Source organism: Haematobia irritans, chromosome 3 (assembly GCF_050003625.1).
Source record: "Haematobia irritans isolate KBUSLIRL chromosome 3, ASM5000362v1, whole genome shotgun sequence".
Taxonomy (NCBI): Eukaryota; Metazoa; Arthropoda; class Insecta; order Diptera; family Muscidae; genus Haematobia; species Haematobia irritans.
Window position 1 is genome coordinate 176,824,125 of NC_134399.1, and position 23,977 is coordinate 176,848,101.

At 33.8% G+C, this 23,977-nt stretch overlaps 3 protein-coding genes across 3 annotated transcripts; 1 reads left to right on the forward strand and 2 right to left on the reverse strand.

Annotated features, from left to right (window-relative positions):
- Nucleotides 1–1,079: 1,079 nt before the first annotated feature.
- Nucleotides 1,080–2,728, reverse strand: LOC142229525 (uncharacterized). Its single transcript, XM_075300084.1, has 2 exons — nt 1,260–2,728; nt 1,080–1,184 (listed from the first exon to the last, which is right to left on the reverse strand). The coding sequence occupies exon 1, from the start codon at nt 2,571–2,573 to the stop codon at nt 1,317–1,319; it is 1,257 nt and encodes a 418-aa protein (XP_075156199.1). The 5' UTR covers nt 2,574–2,728; the 3' UTR covers nt 1,080–1,184; nt 1,260–1,316.
- Nucleotides 2,729–8,829: 6,101 nt separating this feature from the next.
- Nucleotides 8,830–10,478, reverse strand: LOC142231454 (uncharacterized). Its single transcript, XM_075302061.1, has 2 exons — nt 9,010–10,478; nt 8,830–8,934 (listed from the first exon to the last, which is right to left on the reverse strand). The coding sequence occupies exon 1, from the start codon at nt 10,321–10,323 to the stop codon at nt 9,067–9,069; it is 1,257 nt and encodes a 418-aa protein (XP_075158176.1). The 5' UTR covers nt 10,324–10,478; the 3' UTR covers nt 8,830–8,934; nt 9,010–9,066.
- A 101-nt stretch (nt 10,479–10,579) lies between these two features.
- LOC142231302 (uncharacterized) lies at nt 10,580–16,585 on the forward strand. The gene is made up of 4 exons (XM_075301917.1): nt 10,580–10,607; nt 10,749–11,542; nt 11,630–11,854; nt 16,532–16,585. Exons 1-4 carry the CDS (start codon nt 10,580–10,582, stop codon nt 16,583–16,585), a joined length of 1,101 nt encoding a protein of 366 aa, XP_075158032.1.
- The last annotated feature ends 7,392 nt before the right edge of the window (nt 16,586–23,977 follow it).

Below are 23,977 nucleotides of genomic sequence, written 5' to 3' on the forward strand. Positions count from 1 at the left end.
ATGCTGGCAAATTTGTTTAGGCAGTAGCCGACTATCAAACCCTTTTTCGGGAGGTTCAAGTGTAGTTCACGTTGGGTTGAGTGAATTACCCGAATTTATTCTGATAATTGGTTGATAGTTTTGCTGCAAGTAGAGGATGCTGATGAGGAATGTGGTAATTCCGAAACAGCTGTACATCCAACCATCTTGCAGTCTATAGGGCTTTGCCCAAATAAATTTGACAAGCATACTTTTCCTCTGTTGGTTAAGCTACACTTGTAGTTTAGTCAATGCATGGCTTTAAGCTGAGATCAAAAAAAAAGAAACAACAATAACGATTGAAGAGAAGCCAACAATAACAAACAAAACGAATGAAAATTTTATTTCTATAGAAAATTTTCTAAAAATTTTATTTCTATAGAAAATTTTGTCAAAATTTTAATTCTATAGAATATTTTGTCAAAATTTTATTCCTATAGAAAATTTTGTCAAAATTTTTATCTATAGAAAATTTAAAATTTTTTGTCTATAGAAAATATTGTCAAAATTTCTATATAAAATAGAATATTTTGTCAAAAATTTTATTTCTGTAGAAAATTTTGTTAAAATTGTATTTATATATAAAATAAAATATTTTGTCAAAAAATTTATTTCTACGGAAAATAGAAAATTTTGTCAAAATTTTATTTCTATAGAAAATTTTATCAAAATTTTATTTCTATAGAAAATTTTATCAAAATTTTATTTCTATAGAAAATTTAGTAAAAAATTTATTTCCATAGACAATTTTTCAAAATTTTATTTCCATAAACAACTTTTCGAAATATTATTTCCATAGAAAAATTTTTTTTCTATAAAAAATGTTGTATAAATTTTATTTCTATAAAAAATTTTGTCAAAATTTTATTTTCAAAGACAATATTGCCCACATTTGATTTCTATAGAAAATTTGTCAAATGTAAAAAATTTTGTCAAACTTTTATTTCTATAGAAAATTTTGTCCAAATTGTATTGCTATAGAAAATTTTATCAAAATTTAATTTCTATAGAAAATTTTATCAAAATTTAATTTCAATTATATTTGCTTAGTTCGGCTTGAGGTCATGTGAATAAAAACAGATGTTGTTGTTTTTTGAGTTGTATTTTTATATTTAAAATTTTCCAATATTTCGAGACATCTCCGATGCTCGTCTTCAGGGAAATTACTTTAAACAAAAAGAAAAAACATTTATCACATTAACAAAAAAATATATCATTACATGAAAAACACAGATAATTACATTTAAATTTAAAGAACAGTGAACTTCTTTACAAGGGAGTATATTTACAACTAAAAGCTAATCTGTCTTTCTATATTTTTGTACAATATTTCTATAAATATGTGCACAATGGTCCGTATCAGTCTTAAAATTCATTCGTCTTTCTGCAGGTACATTTATAATATGTAGCATCTCCAGAGTAAATCTCCTTTTATAATTGGTTTCTTGCGTCAAAATATCTACGTCCTTAAAGTTTGGTTTGTGTCCTGTTAAAGTGCAATGTGCTGCAAGTGCCGTCTTTTGCTCCAAGGACTTATCAGTGGCTTTCTGATCAGATTTATGCCCTGAGAGTCTAGTTTTTAATTTGGTTTTCGTTGTACCAATATATACTTTTTGGCAAGTATCAGAGTCATTTCCATTGCATTTGATCTTATATACTACGTTTGACTTGTCTTCTTTCTTAATTTTAGATTTTGTCTTGCTGAAGAATTGATTTACTGTATTATGAGTCCTTTGTGCAATTTGAAATTTGTCCTTATTTAGCATGTTAGATGATTTGAATCTTTCCGAGAATTGGGGGACATATGTCAAGGGTTTATAAATTTTGGGTTCAATTTCGTCATGTTTGATATGTTGTTGTTCTTTTACATGTTGTATTAGGTCGTCAATCGTCTTATTCGGGAAATCATTTAATCGCAATATGGTCCTTATCTTATCTTCGTTGTCCTTATGAAATATTTTGTCGCTGATATCGTGTACTCTTCTTATAAAATTTGTAGCCGTATTCATTATAACTCGTCTAGGATGTTTGGAGTTGAAATTTATCAATCGTCCTGTGGCTGTTGGCTTTTGATACCAGTTAATTTTTATTCCATTTCTGTGCCTTAAAATTATGGTATCTAAGTATGGTAACTTGTTGTCCTCTTCTGTTTCCATCGTAAATTGAATTTGTCTATCAAAGGCGTTTAAAGCTGATAAAGTGGCCTGAACGTCATTTTTATTCAAAATACAGAACAGATCATCTACATATTTTGTCATTATTTTTGGTTTAATAGTCAATTTTTCCAATACTGAGTCCAAGAGTACTTCCATTACAATATCGGCGATAATAGGTGAAGCTGGTGATCCCATTGGCATTCCTTTACGTTGCTCATACACCTTGTCATCATATACAAAATATCTTGAGTCCTTTATACAAAAAGTTAACATTTCTATAAAAATATCCATCGGTATCTTCGTATAGTCCTTTATTTCGTCCCATTTTTCTTTTATAATCTTAATCGCCAAATTTACTGGAATGCTTGGAAAAAGAGATACTACGTCAAACGAGATCATTGTTTCATTGTCCTCAATCTTAATATTACTGGTTTTATTCTTAAATTCAATTGCGTCCTTTACATTATATTTGGAATCTTTCGTCAAATTTTTCAAAATATTTACAATATATTTTGATAGTTCATAAGAGGGGGAATTTATTGAAGAACATATCGGTCTTACAGGAACTCCTTCCTTATGTATCTTCGGAAGTCCATAAATTCGAGGGGCGTTAGCAGTTTTACATATCAATTTTAATTTTTCGTTGGTGTCAATGATGTTCATTCTGAATAATTTTTCCACCAGTTTGTTATTTTTGGTTTGTAGTGTTGATGTCGGATCTCTTTTTAAGCGTCTATATGTACAAATATCTCTTAAAATATTTTTCATCTTTATTTCATAATCGTCTTTATACATCGCTACGGTTTTTCCCCCTTTATCAGCAGTTAGAATAAGTAAATCTTTATTTTCCTTTAGATATTTCCGTGTCTCCCCCACAGTGGGGGCTCAATTTTAATGACACATTTCATTAATATAATGAAACTTTTTCTACCAGTGCATGATTTGACCAACGGATCTTCTGGGAGGAGCAAATTTCATCCGATCCGGTTGAAATTTGGTACGTGGTGTTGATATGTGGCCTCCAAGACCCATGCAAAAATGGATCTAAATCGATCCATAATTATATATAGCCCCCATATAAACCGTTCCCGATTTTGCTTGCGGAGCCTCCACAGATATGGGCCAGTTTTGTGCGATCCAATCGCACAAAAACTGGCTCATATCTGTTCATAATTGTATATAGCCCCCATATCAATCGAACCCCATATTTCAGTTCTGGCTCTTTAATTACCACGCCACAGTTCATATCAAGAATTGAATTATATACGTATTGTTCCGTTTTTATATTGAGGCGTGTTTAATCACCCGACAATTAAAAACACAATAAAGGCAATCTACAATTTATTTTTTCACTGATAGATTTCACGTAGCACTCCAACTACCTTACAACTCGAGCTCTTGATTACAACTGACTTACTAGCTCCCTCTGCCAGGGGTTTATATACCGAGATATGACGATTTCTAACATTCTGGCTAGTCTTGCCTACAATCATCTAGAACAATCTACAATCACCTCGTCGCGACTATCGCTCATAGTCTTGCCTACAACCATCATCAATAAAGATGATTCTAACAAGTGATGACGTAATTTTATCGTTACAATTTGAATTTGTTACAAAATTAACGGAAACTAATTTAAATAAACTTAAATCCAGAAATATCAAATTCGTAACAGTATTTAATCGGCCTTTATTATCGAATACATATATCCCGCATGGACTAACTTGCAATTTAGAAGACGATATTAAGAAGTTTTACCATACCTTGCCATCGGTTAGTATTACCACAACCCAAGTAATTCGGTTGGTATTACCACAACCCTCGGTAATTCTATCCAATTTGCCTCAAATTTGAAATCTAGAAGTATTTTAGGACCACAAAGAAGTGTGCCAACAATGGTGAGTATCGGTCCAAGTTTTGATATAGCCCCCATATAGACCGATCTCCCGATTTTACTTCTTGGGCTTATATAATCCGTAGTTTTTATCAAATTTGCCTGAAATTGAAAATCTAAAGGTATTTGAGGACCATAAAATGGTGTGCCAAAACTCGTGAATATTGGTCCATGTTTTGGTATATCCCCCATATAGACCGATCTCCCGATTTTATTTCTTGGGGTTATAGAAACCGCAGTTTTTAACCAATTTGCCTGAAATTGGAAATCTAGAGGTATTTTAGAACCATAAAGAGGTGTGCCAAAAATGGTGAGCATCGGTCCATGTTTTGGTATATCCCCTATATAGACCGATCTCCCGATTTTATTTCTTGGGCTTTTAGAAACCTACAAGAGATGTTAATGATCCCTTGAAAGCACAAACAAAAATTAGAGTAGTACATTGTAATTCGCTAATTTGGCCTTTTAAAGGCTTTGAATTGCTTAAATAAATGGTTCTTATAAATCCAGAATCTGATATAGTCTTCATAGGTAAAATCTTTAGATTTATCTACGGAAAATGTACGATTTGAACTGCTCTATTTTGGAGAATATCTGTCTTCAAACCCCCCTGAAATTTCAATGGAAACTATAATATGTGTGAAATTTTGAATTGTAATTGGATGCCCCGTTCGCGTCCTTTTCAGCAATTTTAAACAAAGAGAGTAAAATAGACTCTTACTCTCTTGCTAGTTTTTACTGAAAAAGTACGCGTTGGCAGAGGTTTTTCCCTCTTGATAACAATATTTTTTTTTTTGCATGAACAAAGACAATCTAGAGGGAGACGCAGCCTCTCTGCGCGAGAGAAAGCAAATATCAAGGTATAGAGGGCTATGAGAAATAAGCTTTATATGTCAATTTTTTCCAAGGCAGCTCTGGCCAGGAATTAATTGAAACAGCAATATCCATCTATCCAGATTGTCTTTGGCATGAACTCATAACAGTGTTGCCATCGGGACATTTCTGCAATAAAAAACCCAAAATATTTTTAGCTGAATATTATTTCAAATGAAATTTTGGTATTTCCGATTGTTGTAGATTTAATAGAGCTAGATTGAAAACCAATGCTCTGAGAGCTGCTAACTACAAAAACTATTTCTATGTTAATCTAAGTTAACCTAACTAACATAAACCAAGATCTTTCGAATAAACCAATTATTAGGATGTGTGGACGGTTTTTAGATGCTCAGAGTAGTTGGAAATCTCTTTTTATACCCTTCACCACTACTGTGGTACAGGGTATAATAAGTTTGTGCATTTGTATGTAACGCCAAGAAGGAGTAATCATAGACCAACCTTTTAGTATACGGATCGGCTTAGAATTAAATTCTGAGTCGATTTAGCGATGTCCGTCTGTCTGTCTGTTGATGTATTTTTGTGTGCATTTGGGGTCCTGTTTCGGCTCAAAGACGATCCCTATTGATTTCGGAAAAAATCGGTTCAGATTTAGATATAGCTGCCATATATATTTTTCACCGATCTGGTCTTAATTGGCGTGTATATCAACCGATCTTCCTCAAATTCCGTACATCCGAATATTTTATGAGTCTCGAAAAACTTGCAAAATATCAGCCAAATCGGTTCAGATTTAGATTAGAGGTGTGCACGTGACACGAAATTGTCGTGACTCACGAACATTTTCGTGATTCGTGCGTGAGTCACGCTCATGGCAACAGCGTGAGTGTGCGTGAGCGTGATTAACAAACCAAAATGTCGTGCGTGAGCGTGAGTCACGAAAATAATATCTTCGTGAGTGTGCGTGAGTAAAGAATTACACTCACGAAAATATTCCTGCTCTCCAACATAAAACGCTTAAGAGTTAAATTCAATAACAATTTTAGTGACACCTAGGATGTTAAGAGTTTAATAACACTCTCGATTTTAATAATGCTCATGTTTTCAGACACTTCGGTAAGGTAAATTAATCATAAAATTATTCGTGAGTCACGATATTTTTCGTGAGTCACGATATTTTTCGTGAGTCACGATATTTTTCGTGAGTCACGGTATTTTTCGTGAGTCACGACGTTTTCGTGCGTGAGTGTGCGTGAGTACAAATTTTCTTTTCGTGAGTGTGCGTGAGCGTGAGTCCTACCAAAAAATATCGTGCGTGAGTATGATTTTTCAGTCGTGAGTGTGCGTGAACGTGAGTAAACTATTACTCACGTGCACACCTCTAATTTAGATATAGCTCCCATATATAGCTTTCGCCCGATTTACACTCATTTGCCACCAGAGGCCAATTTTTTGCTCCGATTTAGTTGAAATTTTGCATAGGGAGTAGAATTAGCATTGTAACTATGCGTGCCAAATTTGGTTGAAATCGGTTCAGATTTGGATATATCTCCCATATATAGCTTTCGGCCGATTTACACTCATATGAGCACAGAGCCCAATTTTTAACTCCGATTTAGTTGAAATTTTGCACAGGGAGTAGAATTAGCATAGTAGCTATGCGTGCCAAATATGGTTGACATCGGTTCAGATTTAGATATAGCTCCCATATATATGTTTTTCTGATTTCGACAAAAATGGTCAATATACCAATATTTTCTTTGTTAAATCGCCACTGCTTAGTCGAAAAGTTGTAAAAATGACTCTAATTTTCCTAAACTTCTAATACATATATATCGAGCGATAAATCATAAATAAACTTTTGCGAAGTTTCCTTAAAATTGCTTCAGATTTAAATGTTTCCCATATGTTTTTACTAACATTGTGTTCCACCCTAGTGCATTAGCCGACATAAATTTTGAGCCTATAGATTTTGTAGAAGTCTATCAAATTCTGTCCAGATCGCGTGATATTTAAATGTATGCATTTGGGACAAACCTTTATATATAGCCCCCAACACGTTTGACGAATGTGATATGGTATCGAAAATTTAGATCTACTAAGTGGTGCAGGGTATAATATAGTCGGCCCCGCCCGACTTTAGACTTTCCTTACTTGTTTTGGAAATAATTTTGCAACATTTCAACACTATTTTTTATATGAAAGTTGAGTGTGCAAGTTTGTGGGTCCATAGCAGGTCCCAGGGCTGTATATGGTCTTCAAAAGTAGGTCACATAAAATTTTTTGAATTTTTTTAGCTGTCAAATTTGCAATTATTAATCCCCTAAAACTACATTAGTTCCCAATGTATGGGCCTTACAAGTTTTTTGCGATTCTTTTACAAAGTTATTTTGGACAAAGAAGTTTTCGATTTGGTTGGTGTCAACCACTAACCACTACCCTTGGACAATGGTTAGCATGCCCGCCTTGCATACACAAGGTCGTGGGTTCGATTCCTGCTACGACCGAACACCAAAAAGTTTTTCAGCGGTGGATTATCCCACCTCAGTAATGCTGGTGACATTTCTGAGGGTTACAAAGCTTCTCTAAGTGGTTTCACTGGAGTGTGGAACGCCGTTCGGACTCGGCTATAAAAAGGAGGTCCCTTGTCATTGAGCTTAACATGGAATCGGGCAGCACTCAGTGATAAGAGAGAAGTTCACCACTGTGGTATCACAATGGACTGAATAGTCTAAGTGAGCCTGATACATCGGGCTGCCACATAACCTAACCTAACCTAACCTACCCTTGGACTCGACCATTACTCCGCTTGGAGTAATGGTCCATTGATTTTATTTCTGCTACAGTAAATAATGCAATATTAATATCCTAAATTAAATCATTTATTAAATTGTTTATAATTTTGAAAACTATCCTCATTATTGTGTTTTCTTTTTTATTTCAGGTGACAATATTTAACACATTCTAACGATTATCACATTATCTCACCTTTAGCGAAGATCCAATTTGTTTTACTATCTCAAGTATATAAAAGTTTACAACATTACCCCATTCAGATATTAACACATTATTTGCAGTCAATTATGATTATTTTCCCGAAAGTCTGCTTAAAACTTTAACAATAAATAAAACTAACGACATTGTCCTTCTGTACTACCCACAATGCTTCGCTTATTTTATATCGCCACAATTCATGCTAACTATACAAAGGAGTAGTGGAAGAAGTCCTTAACCTTATGTGGATGCATGCGAGTGTGTGTGTCAATACTTTGTGTTGAACAAAAGCAACTATGAAGGAAAATATATTTTGGAAAAAAAATAATCACTGTTTTCCATAAAACCGCAACATTCACCCACGCCAATACTAGCACACACATACAACTTTGATAATTATACAATAGCTGGGAACACAATTAAGGACACAATTTCCTATAGAAATAAACTGTGTAAAAAATGTTCTATGCAAATAAAATTTTGAAAAATTTTCTATATTTCGAAAAATTGTCTATGGAAATAAAATTTTGAAAAATTGTCTATGGAAATAAATTTTTTACTAAATTTTCTATAGAAAATTATCTATAGAAATAAAATTTTGATAAAATTTTCTATAGAAATAAAATTTTGACAAAATTTTCTATTTTCCGTAGAAATAAATTTTTTGACAAAATATTTTATTTTATATATAAATACAATTTTAACAAAATTTTCTACAGAAATAAAATTTTTGACAAAATATTCTATTTTATATAGAAATTTTGACAATATTTTCTATAGACATAAAATTTTAAATTTTCTATAGAAATAAAATTTTGACAAAATTTTCTATAGGAATAAAATTTTTAGAAAATTTTCTATAGAAATTAAATTTTGTTGTTTTAATTAGTTGACCTTTAAACTTTTAATTATATTTGCTTAGTTCGGCTTGAGGTCATGTGAATAAAAACAGATGTTGTTGTTTTTTGAGTTGTATTTTTATATTTAAAATTTTCCAATATTTCGAGACATCTCCGATGCTCGTCTTCAGGGAAATTACTTTAAACAAAAAGAAAAAACATTTATCACATTAACAAAAAAATATATCATTACATGAAAAACACAGATAATTACATTTAAATTTAAAGAACAGTGAACTTCTTTACAAGGGAGTATATTTACAACTAAAAGCTAATCTGTCTTTCTATATTTTTGTACAATATTTCTATAAATATGTGCACAATGGTCCGTATCAGTCTTAAAATTCATTCGTCTTTCTGCAGGTACATTTATAATATGTAGCATCTCCAGAGTAAATCTCCTTTTATAATTGGTTTCTTGCGTCAAAATATCTACGTCCTTAAAGTTTGGTTTGTGTCCTGTTAAAGTGCAATGTGCTGCAAGTGCCGTCTTTTGCTCCAAGGACTTATCAGTGGCTTTCTGATCAGATTTATGCCCTGAGAGTCTAGTTTTTAATTTGGTTTTCGTTGTACCAATATATACTTTTTGGCAAGTATCAGAGTCATTTCCATTGCATTTGATCTTATATACTACGTTTGACTTGTCTTCTTTCTTAATTTTAGATTTTGTCTTGCTGAAGAATTGATTTACTGTATTATGAGTCCTTTGTGCAATTTGAAATTTGTCCTTATTTAGCATGTTAGATGATTTGAATCTTTCCGAGAATTGGGGGACATATGTCAAGGGTTTATAAATTTTGGGTTCAATTTCGTCATGTTTGATATGTTGTTGTTCTTTTACATGTTGTATTAGGTCGTCAATCGTCTTATTCGGGAAATCATTTAATCGCAATATGGTCCTTATCTTATCTTCGTTGTCCTTATGAAATATTTTGTCGCTGATATCGTGTACTCTTCTTATAAAATTTGTAGCCGTATTCATTATAACTCGTCTAGGATGTTTGGAGTTGAAATTTATCAATCGTCCTGTGGCTGTTGGCTTTTGATACCAGTTAATTTTTATTCCATTTCTGTGCCTTAAAATTATGGTATCTAAGTATGGTAACTTGTTGTCCTCTTCTGTTTCCATCGTAAATTGAATTTGTCTATCAAAGGCGTTTAAAGCTGATAAAGTGGCCTGAACGTCATTTTTATTCAAAATACAGAACAGATCATCTACATATTTTGTCATTATTTTTGGTTTAATAGTCAATTTTTCCAATACTGAGTCCAAGAGTACTTCCATTACAATATCGGCGATAATAGGTGAAGCTGGTGATCCCATTGGCATTCCTTTACGTTGCTCATACACCTTGTCATCATATACAAAATATCTTGAGTCCTTTATACAAAAAGTTAACATTTCTATAAAAATATCCATCGGTATCTTCGTATAGTCCTTTATTTCGTCCCATTTTTCTTTTATAATCTTAATCGCCAAATTTACTGGAATGCTTGGAAAAAGAGATACTACGTCAAACGAGATCATTGTTTCATTGTCCTCAATCTTAATATTACTGGTTTTATTCTTAAATTCAATTGCGTCCTTTACATTATATTTGGAATCTTTCGTCAAATTTTTCAAAATATTTACAATATATTTTGATAGTTCATAAGAGGGGGAATTTATTGAAGAACATATCGGTCTTACAGGAACTCCTTCCTTATGTATCTTCGGAAGTCCATAAATTCGAGGGGCGTTAGCAGTTTTACATATCAATTTTAATTTTTCGTTGGTGTCAATGATGTTCATTCTGAATAATTTTTCCACCAGTTTGTTATTTTTGGTTTGTAGTGTTGATGTCGGATCTCTTTTTAAGCGTCTATATGTACAAATATCTCTTAAAATATTTTTCATCTTTATTTCATAATCGTCTTTATACATCGCTACGGTTTTTCCCCCTTTATCAGCAGTTAGAATAAGTAAATCTTTATTTTCCTTTAGATATTTCCGTGTCTCCCCCACAGTGGGGGAGACACGGAAATATCTAAAGGAAAATAAAGATTTACTTATTCTAACTGCTGATAAAGGGGGAAAAACCGTAGCGATGTATAAAGACGATTATGAAATAAAGATGAAAAATATTTTAAGAGATATTTGTACATATAGACGCTTAAAAAGAGATCCGACATCAACACTACAAACCAAAAATAACAAACTGGTGGAAAAATTATTCAGAATGAACATCATTGACACCAACGAAAAATTAAAATTGATATGTAAAACTGCTAACGCCCCTCGAATTTATGGACTTCCGAAGATACATAAGGAAGGAGTTCCTGTAAGACCGATATGTTCTTCAATAAATTCCCCCTCTTATGAACTATCAAAATATATTGTAAATATTTTGAAAAATTTGACGAAAGATTCCAAATATAATGTAAAGGACGCAATTGAATTTAAGAATAAAACCAGTAATATTAAGATTGAGGACAATGAAACAATGATCTCGTTTGACGTAGTATCTCTTTTTCCAAGCATTCCAGTAAATTTGGCGATTAAGATTATAAAAGAAAAATGGGACGAAATAAAGGACTATACGAAGATACCGATGGATATTTTTATAGAAATGTTAACTTTTTGTATAAAGGACTCAAGATATTTTGTATATGATGACAAGGTGTATGAGCAACGTAAAGGAATGCCAATGGGATCACCAGCTTCACCTATTATCGCCGATATTGTAATGGAAGTACTCTTGGACTCAGTATTGGAAAAATTGACTATTAAACCAAAAATAATGACAAAATATGTAGATGATCTGTTCTGTATTTTGAATAAAAATGACGTTCAGGCCACTTTATCAGCTTTAAACGCCTTTGATAGACAAATTCAATTTACGATGGAAACAGAAGAGGACAACAAGTTACCATACTTAGATACCATAATTTTAAGGCACAGAAATGGAATAAAAATTAACTGGTATCAAAAGCCAACAGCCACAGGACGATTGATAAATTTCAACTCCAAACATCCTAGACGAGTTATAATGAATACGGCTACAAATTTTATAAGAAGAGTACACGATATCAGCGACAAAATATTTCATAAGGACAACGAAGATAAGATAAGGACCATATTGCGATTAAATGATTTCCCGAATAAGACGATTGACGACCTAATACAACATGTAAAAGAACAACAACATATCAAACATGACGAAATTGAACCCAAAATTTATAAACCCTTGACATATGTCCCCCAATTCTCGGAAAGATTCAAATCATCTAACATGCTAAATAAGGACAAATTTCAAATTGCACAAAGGACTCATAATACAGTAAATCAATTCTTCAGCAAGACAAAATCTAAAATTAAGAAAGAAGACAAGTCAAACGTAGTATATAAGATCAAATGCAATGGAAATGACTCTGATACTTGCCAAAAAGTATATATTGGTACAACGAAAACCAAATTAAAAACTAGACTCTCAGGGCATAAATCTGATCAGAAAGCCACTGATAAGTCCTTGGAGCAAAAGACGGCACTTGCAGCACATTGCACTTTAACAGGACACAAACCAAACTTTAAGGACGTAGATATTTTGACGCAAGAAACCAATTATAAAAGGAGATTTACTCTGGAGATGCTACATATTATAAATGTACCTGCAGAAAGACGAATGAATTTTAAGACTGATACGGACCATTGTGCACATATTTATAGAAATATTGTACAAAAATATAGAAAGACAGATTAGCTTTTAGTTGTAAATATACTCCCTTGTAAAGAAGTTCACTGTTCTTTAAATTTAAATGTAATTATCTGTGTTTTTCATGTAATGATATATTTTTTTGTTAATGTGATAAATGTTTTTTCTTTTTGTTTAAAGTAATTTCCCTGAAGACGAGCATCGGAGATGTCTCGAAATATTGGAAAATTTTAAATATAAAAATACAACTCAAAAAACAACAACATCTGTTTTTATTCACATGACCTCAAGCCGAACTAAGCAAATATAATTAAAAGTTTAAAGGTCAACTAATTAAAACAACAAAATTTAATTTCTATAGAAAATTTTCTAAAAATTTTATTCCTATAGAAAATTTTGTCAAAATTTTATTTCTATAGAAAATTTAAAATTTTATGTCTATAGAAAATATTGTCAAAATTTCTATATAAAATAGAATATTTTGTCAAAAATTTTATTTCTGTAGAAAATTTTGTTAAAATTGTATTTATATATAAAATAAAATATTTTGTCAAAAAATTTATTTCTACGGAAAATAGAAAATTTTGTCAAAATTTTATTTCTATAGAAAATTTTATCAAAATTTTATTTCTATAGATAATTTTCTATAGAAAATTTAGTAAAAAATTTATTTCCATAGACAATTTTTCAAAATTTTATTTCCATAGACAATTTTTCGAAATATAGAAAATTTTTCAAAATTTTATTTGCATAGAACATTTTTTACACAGTTTATTTCTATAGGAAATTGTGTCCTTAATTGTGTTCCCAGCTATTGTATAATTATCAAAGTTGTATGTGTGTGCTAGTATTGGCGTGGGTGAATGTTGCGGTTTTATGGAAAACAGTGATTATTTTTTTTCCAAAATATATTTTCCTTCATAGTTGCTTTTGTTCAACACAAAGTATTGACACACACACTCGCATGCATCCACATAAGGTTAAGGACTTCTTCCACTACTCCTTTGTATAGTTAGCATGAATTGTGGCGATATAAAATAAGCGAAGCATTGTGGGTAGTACAGAAGGACAATGTCGTTAGTTTTATTTATTGTTAAAGTTTTAAGCAGACTTTCGGGAAAATAATCATAATTGACTGCAAATAATGTGTTAATATCTGAATGGGGTAATGTTGTAAACTTTTATATACTTGAGATAGTAAAACAAATTGGATCTTCGCTAAAGGTGAGATAATGTGATAATCGTTAGAATGTGTTAAATATTGTCACCTGAAATAAAAAAGAAAACACAATAATGAGGATAGTTTTCAAAATTATAAACAATTTAATAAATGATTTAATTTAGGATATTAATATTGCATTATTTACTGTAGCAGAAATAAAATCAATGGACCATTACTCCAAGCGGAGTAATGGTCGAGTCCAAGGGTAGGTTAGGTTAGGTTAGGTTATGTGGCAGCCCGATGTATCAGGCTCACTTAGACTATTCAGTCCATTGTGATACCACAGTGGTGAACTTCTCTCTTATCACTGAGTGCTGCCCGATTCCATGTTAAGCTCAATGACAAGGGACCTCCTTTTTATAGCCGAGTCCGAACGGCGTTCCACACTCCAGTGAAACCACTTAGAGAAGCTTTGTAACCCTCAGAAATGTCACCAGCATTACTGAGGTGGGATAATCCACCGCTGAAAAACTTTTTGGTGTTCGGTCGTAGCAGGAATCGAACCCACGACCTTGTGTATGCAAGGCGGGCATGCTAACCATTGTCCAAGGGTAGTGGTTAGTGGTTGACACCAACCAAATCGAAAACTTCTTTGTCCAAAATAACTTTGTAAAAGAATCGCAAAAAACTTGTAAGGCCCATACATTGGGAACTAATGTAGTTTTAGGGGATTAATAATTGCAAATTTGACAGCTAAAAAAATTCAAAAAATTTTATGTGACCTACTTTTGAAGACCATATACAGCCCTGGGACCTGCTATGGACCCACAAACTTGCACACTCAACTTTCATATAAAAAATAGTGTTGAAATGTTGCAAAATTATTTCCAAAACAAGTAAGGAAAGTCTAAAGTCGGGCGGGGCCGACTATATTATACCCTGCACCACTTAGTAGATCTAAATTTTCGATACCATATCACATTCGTCAAACGTGTTGGGGGCTATATATAAAGGTTTGTCCCAAATGCATACATTTAAATATCACGCGATCTGGACAGAATTTGATAGACTTCTACAAAATCTATAGGCTCAAAATTTATGTCGGCTAATGCACTAGGGTGGAACACAATGTTAGTAAAAACATATGGGAAACATTTAAATCTGAAGCAATTTTAAGGAAACTTCGCAAAAGTTTATTTATGATTTATCGCTCGATATATATGTATTAGAAGTTTAGGAAAATTAGAGTCATTTTTACAACTTTTCGACTAAGCAGTGGCGATTTAACAAAGAAAATATTGGTATATTGACCATTTTTGTCGAAATCAGAAAAACATATATATGGGAGCTATATCTAAATCTGAACCGATGTCAACCATATTTGGCACGCATAGCTACTATGCTAATTCTACTCCCTGTGCAAAATTTCAACTAAATCGGAGTTAAAAATTGGGCTCTGTGCTCATATGAGTGTAAATCGGCCGAAAGCTATATATGGGAGATATATCCAAATCTGAACCGATTTCAACCAAATTTGGCACGCATAGTTACAATGCTAATTCTACTCCCTATGCAAAATTTCAACTAAATCGGAGCAAAAAATTGGCCTCTGGTGGCAAATGAGTGTAAATCGGGCGAAAGCTATATATGGGAGCTATATCTAAATTAGAGGTGTGCACGTGAGTAATAGTTTACTCACGTTCACGCACACTCACGACTGAAAAATCATACTCACGCACGATATTTTTTGGTAGGACTCACGCTCACGCACACTCACGAAAAGAAAATTTGTACTCACGCACACTCACGCACGAAAACGTCGTGACTCACGAAAAATACCGTGACTCACGAAAAATATCGTGACTCACGAAAAATATCGTGACTCACGAAAAATATCGTGACTCACGAATAATTTTATGATTAATTTACCTTACCGAAGTGTCTGAAAACATGAGCATTATTAAAATCGAGAGTGTTATTAAACTCTTAACATCCTAGGTGTCACTAAAATTGTTATTGAATTTAACTCTTAAGCGTTTTATGTTGGAGAGCAGGAATATTTTCGTGAGTGTAATTCTTTACTCACGCACACTCACGAAGATATTATTTTCGTGACTCACGCTCACGCACGACATTTTGGTTTGTTAATCACGCTCACGCACACTCACGCTGTTGCCATGAGCGTGACTCACGCACGAATCACGAAAATGTTCGTGAGTCACGACAATTTCGTGTCACGTGCACACCTCTAATCTAAATCTGAACCGATTTGGCTGATATTTTGCAAGTTTTTCGAGACTCATAAAATATTCGGATGTACGGAATTTGAGGAAGATCGGTTGATATACACGCCAATTAAGACCAGATCGGTGAAAAATATATATGGCAGCTATATCTAAATCTGAACCGATTTTTTCCGAAATCAATAGGGATCGTCTTTGAGCCGAAACAGGACCCCAAATGCACACAAAAATACATCAACAGACAGACAGACGGACATCGCTAAATCGACTCAGAATTTAATTCTAAGCCGATCCGTATACTAAAAGGTTGGTCTATGATTACTCCTTCTTGGCGTTACATACAAATGCACAAACTTATTATACCCTGTACCACAGTAGTGGTGAAGGGTATAAAAAGAGATTTCCAACTACTCTGAGCATCTAAAAACCGTCCACACATCCTAATAATTGGTTTATTCGAAAGATCTTGGTTTATGTTAGTTAGGTTAACTTAGATTAACATAGAAATAGTTTTTGTAGTTAGCAGCTCTCAGAGCATTGGTTTTCAATCTAGCTCTATTAAATCTACAACAATCGGAAATACCAAAATTTCATTTGAAATAATATTCAGCTAAAAATATTTTGGGTTTTTTATTGCAGAAATGTCCCGATGGCAACACTGTTATGAGTTCATGCCAAAGACAATCTGGATAGATGGATATTGCTGTTTCAATTAATTCCTGGCCAGAGCTGCCTTGGAAAAAATTGACATATAAAGCTTATTTCTCATAGCCCTCTATACCTTGATATTTGCTTTCTCTCGCGCAGAGAGGCTGCGTCTCCCTCTAGATTGTCTTTGTTCATGCAAAAAAAAAAATATTGTTATCAAGAGGGAAAAACCTCTGCCAACGCGTACTTTTTCAGTAAAAACTAGCAAGAGAGTAAGAGTCTATTTTACTCTCTTTGTTTAAAATTGCTGAAAAGGACGCGAACGGGGCATCCAATTACAATTCAAAATTTCACACATATTATAGTTTCCATTGAAATTTCAGGGGGGTTTGAAGACAGATATTCTCCAAAATAGAGCAGTTCAAATCGTACATTTTCCGTAGATAAATCTAAAGATTTTACCTATGAAGACTATATCAGATTCTGGATTTATAAGAACCATTTATTTAAGCAATTCAAAGCCTTTAAAAGGCCAAATTAGCGAATTACAATGTACTACTCTAATTTTTGTTTGTGCTTTCAAGGGATCATTAACATCTCTTGTAGGTTTCTAAAAGCCCAAGAAATAAAATCGGGAGATCGGTCTATATAGGGGATATACCAAAACATGGACCGATGCTCACCATTTTTGGCACACCTCTTTATGGTTCTAAAATACCTCTAGATTTCCAATTTCAGGCAAATTGGTTAAAAACTGCGGTTTCTATAACCCCAAGAAATAAAATCGGGAGATCGGTCTATATGGGGGATATACCAAAACATGGACCAATATTCACGAGTTTTGGCACACCATTTTATGGTCCTCAAATACCTTTAGATTTTCAATTTCAGGCAAATTTGATAAAAACTACGGATTATATAAGCCCAAGAAGTAAAATCGGGAGATCGGTCTATATGGGGGCTATATCAAAACTTGGACCGATACTCACCATTGTTGGCACACTTCTTTGTGGTCCTAAAATACTTCTAGATTTCAAATTTGAGGCAAATTGGATAGAATTACCGAGGGTTGTGGTAATACCAACCGAATTACTTGGGTTGTGGTAATACTAACCGATGGCAAGGTATGGTAAAACTTCTTAATATCGTCTTCTAAATTGCAAGTTAGTCCATGCGGGATATATGTATTCGATAATAAAGGCCGATTAAATACTGTTACGAATTTGATATTTCTGGATTTAAGTTTATTTAAATTAGTTTCCGTTAATTTTGTAACAAATTCAAATTGTAACGATAAAATTACGTCATCACTTGTTAGAATCATCTTTATTGATGATGGTTGTAGGCAAGACTATGAGCGATAGTCGCGACGAGGTGATTGTAGATTGTTCTAGATGATTGTAGGCAAGACTAGCCAGAATGTTAGAAATCGTCATATCTCGGTATATAAACCCCTGGCAGAGGGAGCTAGTAAGTCAGTTGTAATCAAGAGCTCGAGTTGTAAGGTAGTTGGAGTGCTACGTGAAATCTATCAGTGAAAAAATAAATTGTAGATTGCCTTTATTGTGTTTTTAATTGTCGGGTGATTAAACACGCCTCAATATAAAAACGGAACAATACGTATATAATTCAATTCTTGATATGAACTGTGGCGTGGTAATTAAAGAGCCAGAACTGAAATATGGGGTTCGATTGATATGGGGGCTATATACAATTATGAACAGATATGAGCCAGTTTTTGTGCGATTGGATCGCACAAAACTGGCCCATATCTGTGGAGGCTCCGCAAGCAAAATCGGGAACGGTTTATATGGGGGCTATATATAATTATGGATCGATTTAGATCCATTTTTGCATGGGTCTTGGAGGCCACATATCAACACCACGTACCAAATTTCAACCGGATCGGATGAAATTTGCTCCTCCCAGAAGATCCGTTGGTCAAATCATGCACTGGTAGAAAAAGTTTCATTATATTAATGAAATGTGTCATTAAAATTGAGCCAATGAAACAAAATCATTAATATAACGAAATTTTTCGTTATTATAACGAATTTTCTGTTAGTCAACGAAACGTTTCGTAGTATAAACGAACATTTTCATTGTCTTAATGAAAATGTTTCGTTGTATGAATGAAAAATTTTCGTTGGCTCAATTTTAATGAAATTTTCTCTGTGTGTGGGATCGGTTTATATGGGGCCTATATATAATGGACTATATATATGGACCGATATGAAGCAATTTTTGCAGGTTGTTAGAGACCATATACTTACACCACGTACCAAATTTCAATCGGATAGGATGAAATTTGCTCCTCCAATAGGCTTCGGAGGTCAAATCTCGGGATCAGTTTATATGGAGGCTATGTGTAATTATGGACCGATTTGGACCTATTTTTGCATGGATATTACGGGCTACATATCAACACCACGTACAAAATTTTAACCGGATCGGGTGAAATTCGCCCCTCCATGAGGCGCCGGAGGTCAAATCTGAGTATCGGTTTACATGGGGGCTATTTATAATTATGAACCGATTTCGACCAATTTTTGCATGGATATTAGAGCCCATATATAAACACCACGTACAGAATTTCAACCGGATCGGATGAAATTTGTTCCTCCAAGAGGCTTCGGAGGTCAAATCTAGGGATATAATTATATATAATTATGGACCTATATGGACCAATTTTAGAGTGAATGTTAGAGACTATATACTAACACTATGTACCAAATTTCAACCGGATCGGATGAAATTAGCTTCTCTAAAATTGGTCCGATATGGCCCATTTGCAATACCATCCGACCTACATCAATAACATCTACTTGTGCTGAGTTTCAAGTTGATAACTTGTTTCGTTCGGAAGTTGGCGTGATTTCCATAGACGAACGGACATCGCTAGATCGACTCAGAATTTCACCACGACCCAGAATATATATACTTTATGGGGTTTTAGATTAAAATTTCGATGTGTTACAAACGGAATGACAAAGTTAATATACCTAATCCTATGATGGAGGGTACAAAAATGATGATAGAAAATTAAAATAGAAAGGGTGGCATGGGAAAGTGAATATTTATTGTGGCTTCTTTAGTGTAATGTCTTTTTACGCTTATTTCTGGACAGTGAGGCCTTGGTATATCCTCTATACCTCGACATTTGTCCACTTATTTTCAAAACGCAAGATAGCCTTAACTATATTCCCTTTGGTGCGTTTTCAGAAATGAATTTCTCCAATATACACTAGAGCCCCTGTTGGACATATGGAAAGTTGACATAATGGTTGCTGGCTTTGCTACGTACTTTAGCACATACATAAGCCATAATAAATCGATAGTTGAGATATCGCATTATCGAAACCATTACCACTAAAAACAAAATGACCATACGAAGAAATTTTTGGAGACGTCGTTATCGATTTCCATATTATTCACCACCCTGCCGATTTTTTTTTTGAATTTGACGGCACTTCTGAGAATACCCACCACGTCGAAAATACTCGAATACGATATCCAAAACTCGTCGCAAAAGTGCCGTTACTATTGAGAAGTTGTACCACGCCAAGTTACAACAAAAAAGTATCGCATGAGTGCAATTATTAGGTGCGTTTTTAGATAAATTTAGAACGACAGCAATAAGAGCCCTTCCAAACTATTAGAAAAAGTGAATTTTAAGATAATTGTAAAAGAATCATTGTGGTCAAGTAAAATACGATTATTTTGATGTTTATTAATTTTAATAAATAATTATATATTATTCCAGGTATAACATTTATACAAATAAAAACACATTGAACATAATGCCTTAAAAAAGGAATTATGTTGTTTTATAAATTGCAATTCTGCGATATTCGACTGATGTTTCAGCGTCTATCAGTGTTTATTCTTGATGGAGACAATGTGTCTGGAAAAATATCTGAAAACCTATCACTATTCCATTTGGAAAGTCGAAAATTGTTCACCAATATACCTTTTACAATTTTAAGCCTAGTACTAAGATCAGGTTTTCGCACGAAAAACTGTTATACTCCATATAAAAAAACGTTAGCTCGGAATACATGCGAAATCTTTGTTTTTAACATTTTTAAACACAACCCTGGATTTTTCGCACGAAAAAATAGGCAGGCATATTATTTCGCATAAATAAGTCAACAACCCTGCCTTTGAGACCCTATTTACGGAGATAGATGAAGATATTCGTTTTTCGCAGAAACGAACTTAGTACTAAGCATTAAGTGTAATAGCCGTGTTTTCTGCACTCCATTTTCGTTTTTTATTTCAATAAATTATAATAAGCTAGTTGCGCTTGGTAATTCACAAAATATAAAATGGCTCTTGTAACAACAGTGATGGCAAAATACGTTAATGTACATTTCGTACTTTTTGATACGCTTCCCCATTACATCTGGCGATTGTTGTAGTTTCACTTACGAGTCTGTGGTATCAATGAGGATGAAATGGAACTTTGAAATGCTTATGCGCCTTGTACACTATAAGTTTATCCGGACGACAGTGGTCGTGTCGACCATATCCCATATATTAGCCACATTATAAGTTAAGTCCGAAGGCATAATCGATACTGTTGCATGTTTATGGGATCGATAACACATTTACCGATTATTTAGTCATCAACGAATTGTTGAATCGATTGGACACATTGTAAGACTCTTTACAAACACAGACATTTCGTTCGGTAAACTTATAGTCTGTAAAGCTGAGTACTATGTTCAGGTTTCAAGTTGAAATCCAGCTTGTTTTCACGGTTACTTTTTTTAATTAATTAATTTAGATATATAAAATTATTTGCAATCAATTTCATGGATATTTTCCATCCACTATATGGCAAGACTTGATCAAAATATAATCATCTTCATAAATATATTTGTACTTTTAATTTAGTGTTTTGGTGAAAACCCCGAACATAGTACTCACCTTAATGCGCTTTACAGACTATCAGTTATTCCGGACGACAGTGCTCGTGTCGAACATATCCCATATATAGGTAAGTACTATGTTCGCTTTCCGCGTTGAAATTTTCGCGGTTACTTTAATAAAACAGTTCAATATAAAGCAGATAAATTAACTCAATTATGTGCAATTTCTTGTTCCTCTAGATTTCGGCAAGACTTTACAGGAATATGTCTGTTTTCATTTATCATTTTGATTATTTCAGGAAAAGTAATCGCGAAAATAAAGTGATTTTCAACTCGAAAACCGAACATAGTACACGCCTTATTGTGCACATTATAAGTTAAGTCCGAAGGCATAATCGATACTGCTGCATGTTAATGGGATCGATAACACAACCGATTATTTAAGTGGACCTTAGACGGTCGGATAATCACTACGACAGAGGTTCGCCTATTTGTTGTGTGTTCGTTCAAGTTTTACCCTCACACTGCACGAACAATTATGATAACAACATGAAGAAATAAGAAGAAGCATAAACACAAACAATGAAGATGGACGAAAGTTAGGTGTAAAGCCATTTTTTAAGTAAAAATGGAAGAAACAATAAAAATTCCAAGCTGAATTAGCGATTAATTTCGTTGCAGAAATGCTTGTTTTATTTATGAAACTAAATTTGTTTTTGCTAATGTTTGGCGAACATCCTCTTACACGTGAAGATTTGTGCCTCCAACGGAAGGTTAGGTTATGTGGCAGCCCGATGTATCAGGCTCACTTAGACTATTCAGTCCATTGTGATACCACAGTGGTGAACTTCTCTCTTATCACTGAGTGCTGCCCGATTCCATGTTAAGCTCAATGACAAGGGACCTCCTTTTTATAGCCGAGTCCGAACGGCGTTCCACATTCCAGTGAAACCACTTAGAGAAGCTTTGAAACCCTCAGAAATGTCACCAGCATTACTGAGGTGAGATAATCCACCGCTGAAAAACTTTTTTGGTGTTCGGTCGTAGCAGGAATCGAACCCACGACCTTGTATATGCAAGGCGGGCATGCTAACCAGTGCACCAAGGTGGCTCCAACGGAAAATATCAAAGTTGTTTTGATTTTATGCCAACACGTCCCCGCAACACGCGAACATGGCCTTATACTAGCTGATTTGTCGCCGCAACGTGTTGTGTCGTAGGGTTTATCTGACCGTATAAGGTGCCCTTTAGTCATCGCCGACAAGTCGTATCGATGCGACACACTGTAAGATTCTTTACAAACACCGACATTCCGTCCGGAATAAGTGATAGTCTGTAAAGCGCATAAGACGCATTACAGGGCTGCGCCCAGTATTGGCCCCAAGCGGAAAATTGGTTTGCATCCAAATACGGCTGTCATTCGGGAATGATTTTTATAAATCCCGGTATTCGGGATTTCAAAACACAGAATCCCGGGATTTTCCGGGATCCCGAAATTTTCGGGATTCTTTAAATATTTTAAGTAATAACAATCTCAGCAAATTATTTTAAGGGTTTTGATTAGATTAGGTATATTTTCGTACACTTGTGTTAATCCTTCTGTACTTCATCGCTTTAAGTAACTTCTTAAAAATATCGAGGCACCCAAACTTTCGTCAAATATACGCGATCCTATCTTATTGCAGTTTAAAACAACTGCTCTCACAGACGACATTGGTCTAAGGGTCGTTTATACTGATTGAAGACATCAATCTATTAATAAAAAATCCAAAAAAGTTGTATATTCACCAGAGAAATGGTTGGTTGTAATTCTATAATTACAATGAGGAAATGATGTCAGTAACTTATTTTTTGTTACAAGAACAATGTTTTCATTATTTTCCCCATTATACATTCAACACGACCATAAAAAAGTTCACAGGATCAAAACGAAATTCCCATAACCATTCAATTGGTTACTGATATATCCTGTATCTCAGTAACCTTTGTGTTAAAATATTTATGGCATCGAATTACCTTTGAATTGATATAGAAAATTATTTTCCATTTTTTATTATTTGATTTGAATTGAATAAAAAAAAACACATTAATTGGCGACGAGGATAAAAATATAATGGAGCAAGCGTTTGAACAAATTTTGGAACGTCAGCAAGCTTGGGCACAACAAATGCTGACACAACAACAGGAATTCTTTGCAAGTGTATTGAACCAGCGTATAGCTAGTCCAGCTGTTAGTACATTGCCAGGAAGTATATCAGTGCCGAAATTTCATCACTTTGAGGAAGAAGTGACCGAATTTGATTCCTATAAGAGACAACTAGAGGAACATTTTAAAGCTTATGGAGTGGATGATGACGGTCGCAAAAGATCCTTTTTATTATCTTGGATTGGAGATAAAACATTTTGCGTTCTACAGAAACTTGTTGGGAAGGAGAGACTACAGTTATTGTCCTACACAGAGTTGATCAGCAGCTTACAAACACACTACAAAAGTAAGACACATGTAATCAAAGCAAGATATGAGTTTTATAAGAGATTGAAACGAGAAGGAGAAACTTACAAT

Bases quoted from the DNA above. Each gene is read 5' to 3' on its own strand.
- LOC142229525 (XM_075300084.1), bottom strand. From the start codon at position 2,573: ATGATCTCGTTTGACGTAGTATCTCTTTTTCCAAGCATTCCAGTAAAT.
- LOC142231454 (XM_075302061.1), bottom strand. From the start codon at position 10,323: ATGATCTCGTTTGACGTAGTATCTCTTTTTCCAAGCATTCCAGTAAAT.
- LOC142231302 (XM_075301917.1), top strand. From the start codon at position 10,580: ATGTTCATTCTGAATAATTTTTCCACCA. The intron at 10,608-10,748 runs GTTTGTTATTTT...CTTTATCAGCAG, and splicing joins TCTGAATAATTTTTCCACCA to TTAGAATAAGTAAATCTTTA. The intron at 11,543-11,629 runs GTATTGGAAAAA...AATGACGTTCAG, and splicing joins TGGAAGTACTCTTGGACTCA to GCCACTTTATCAGCTTTAAA.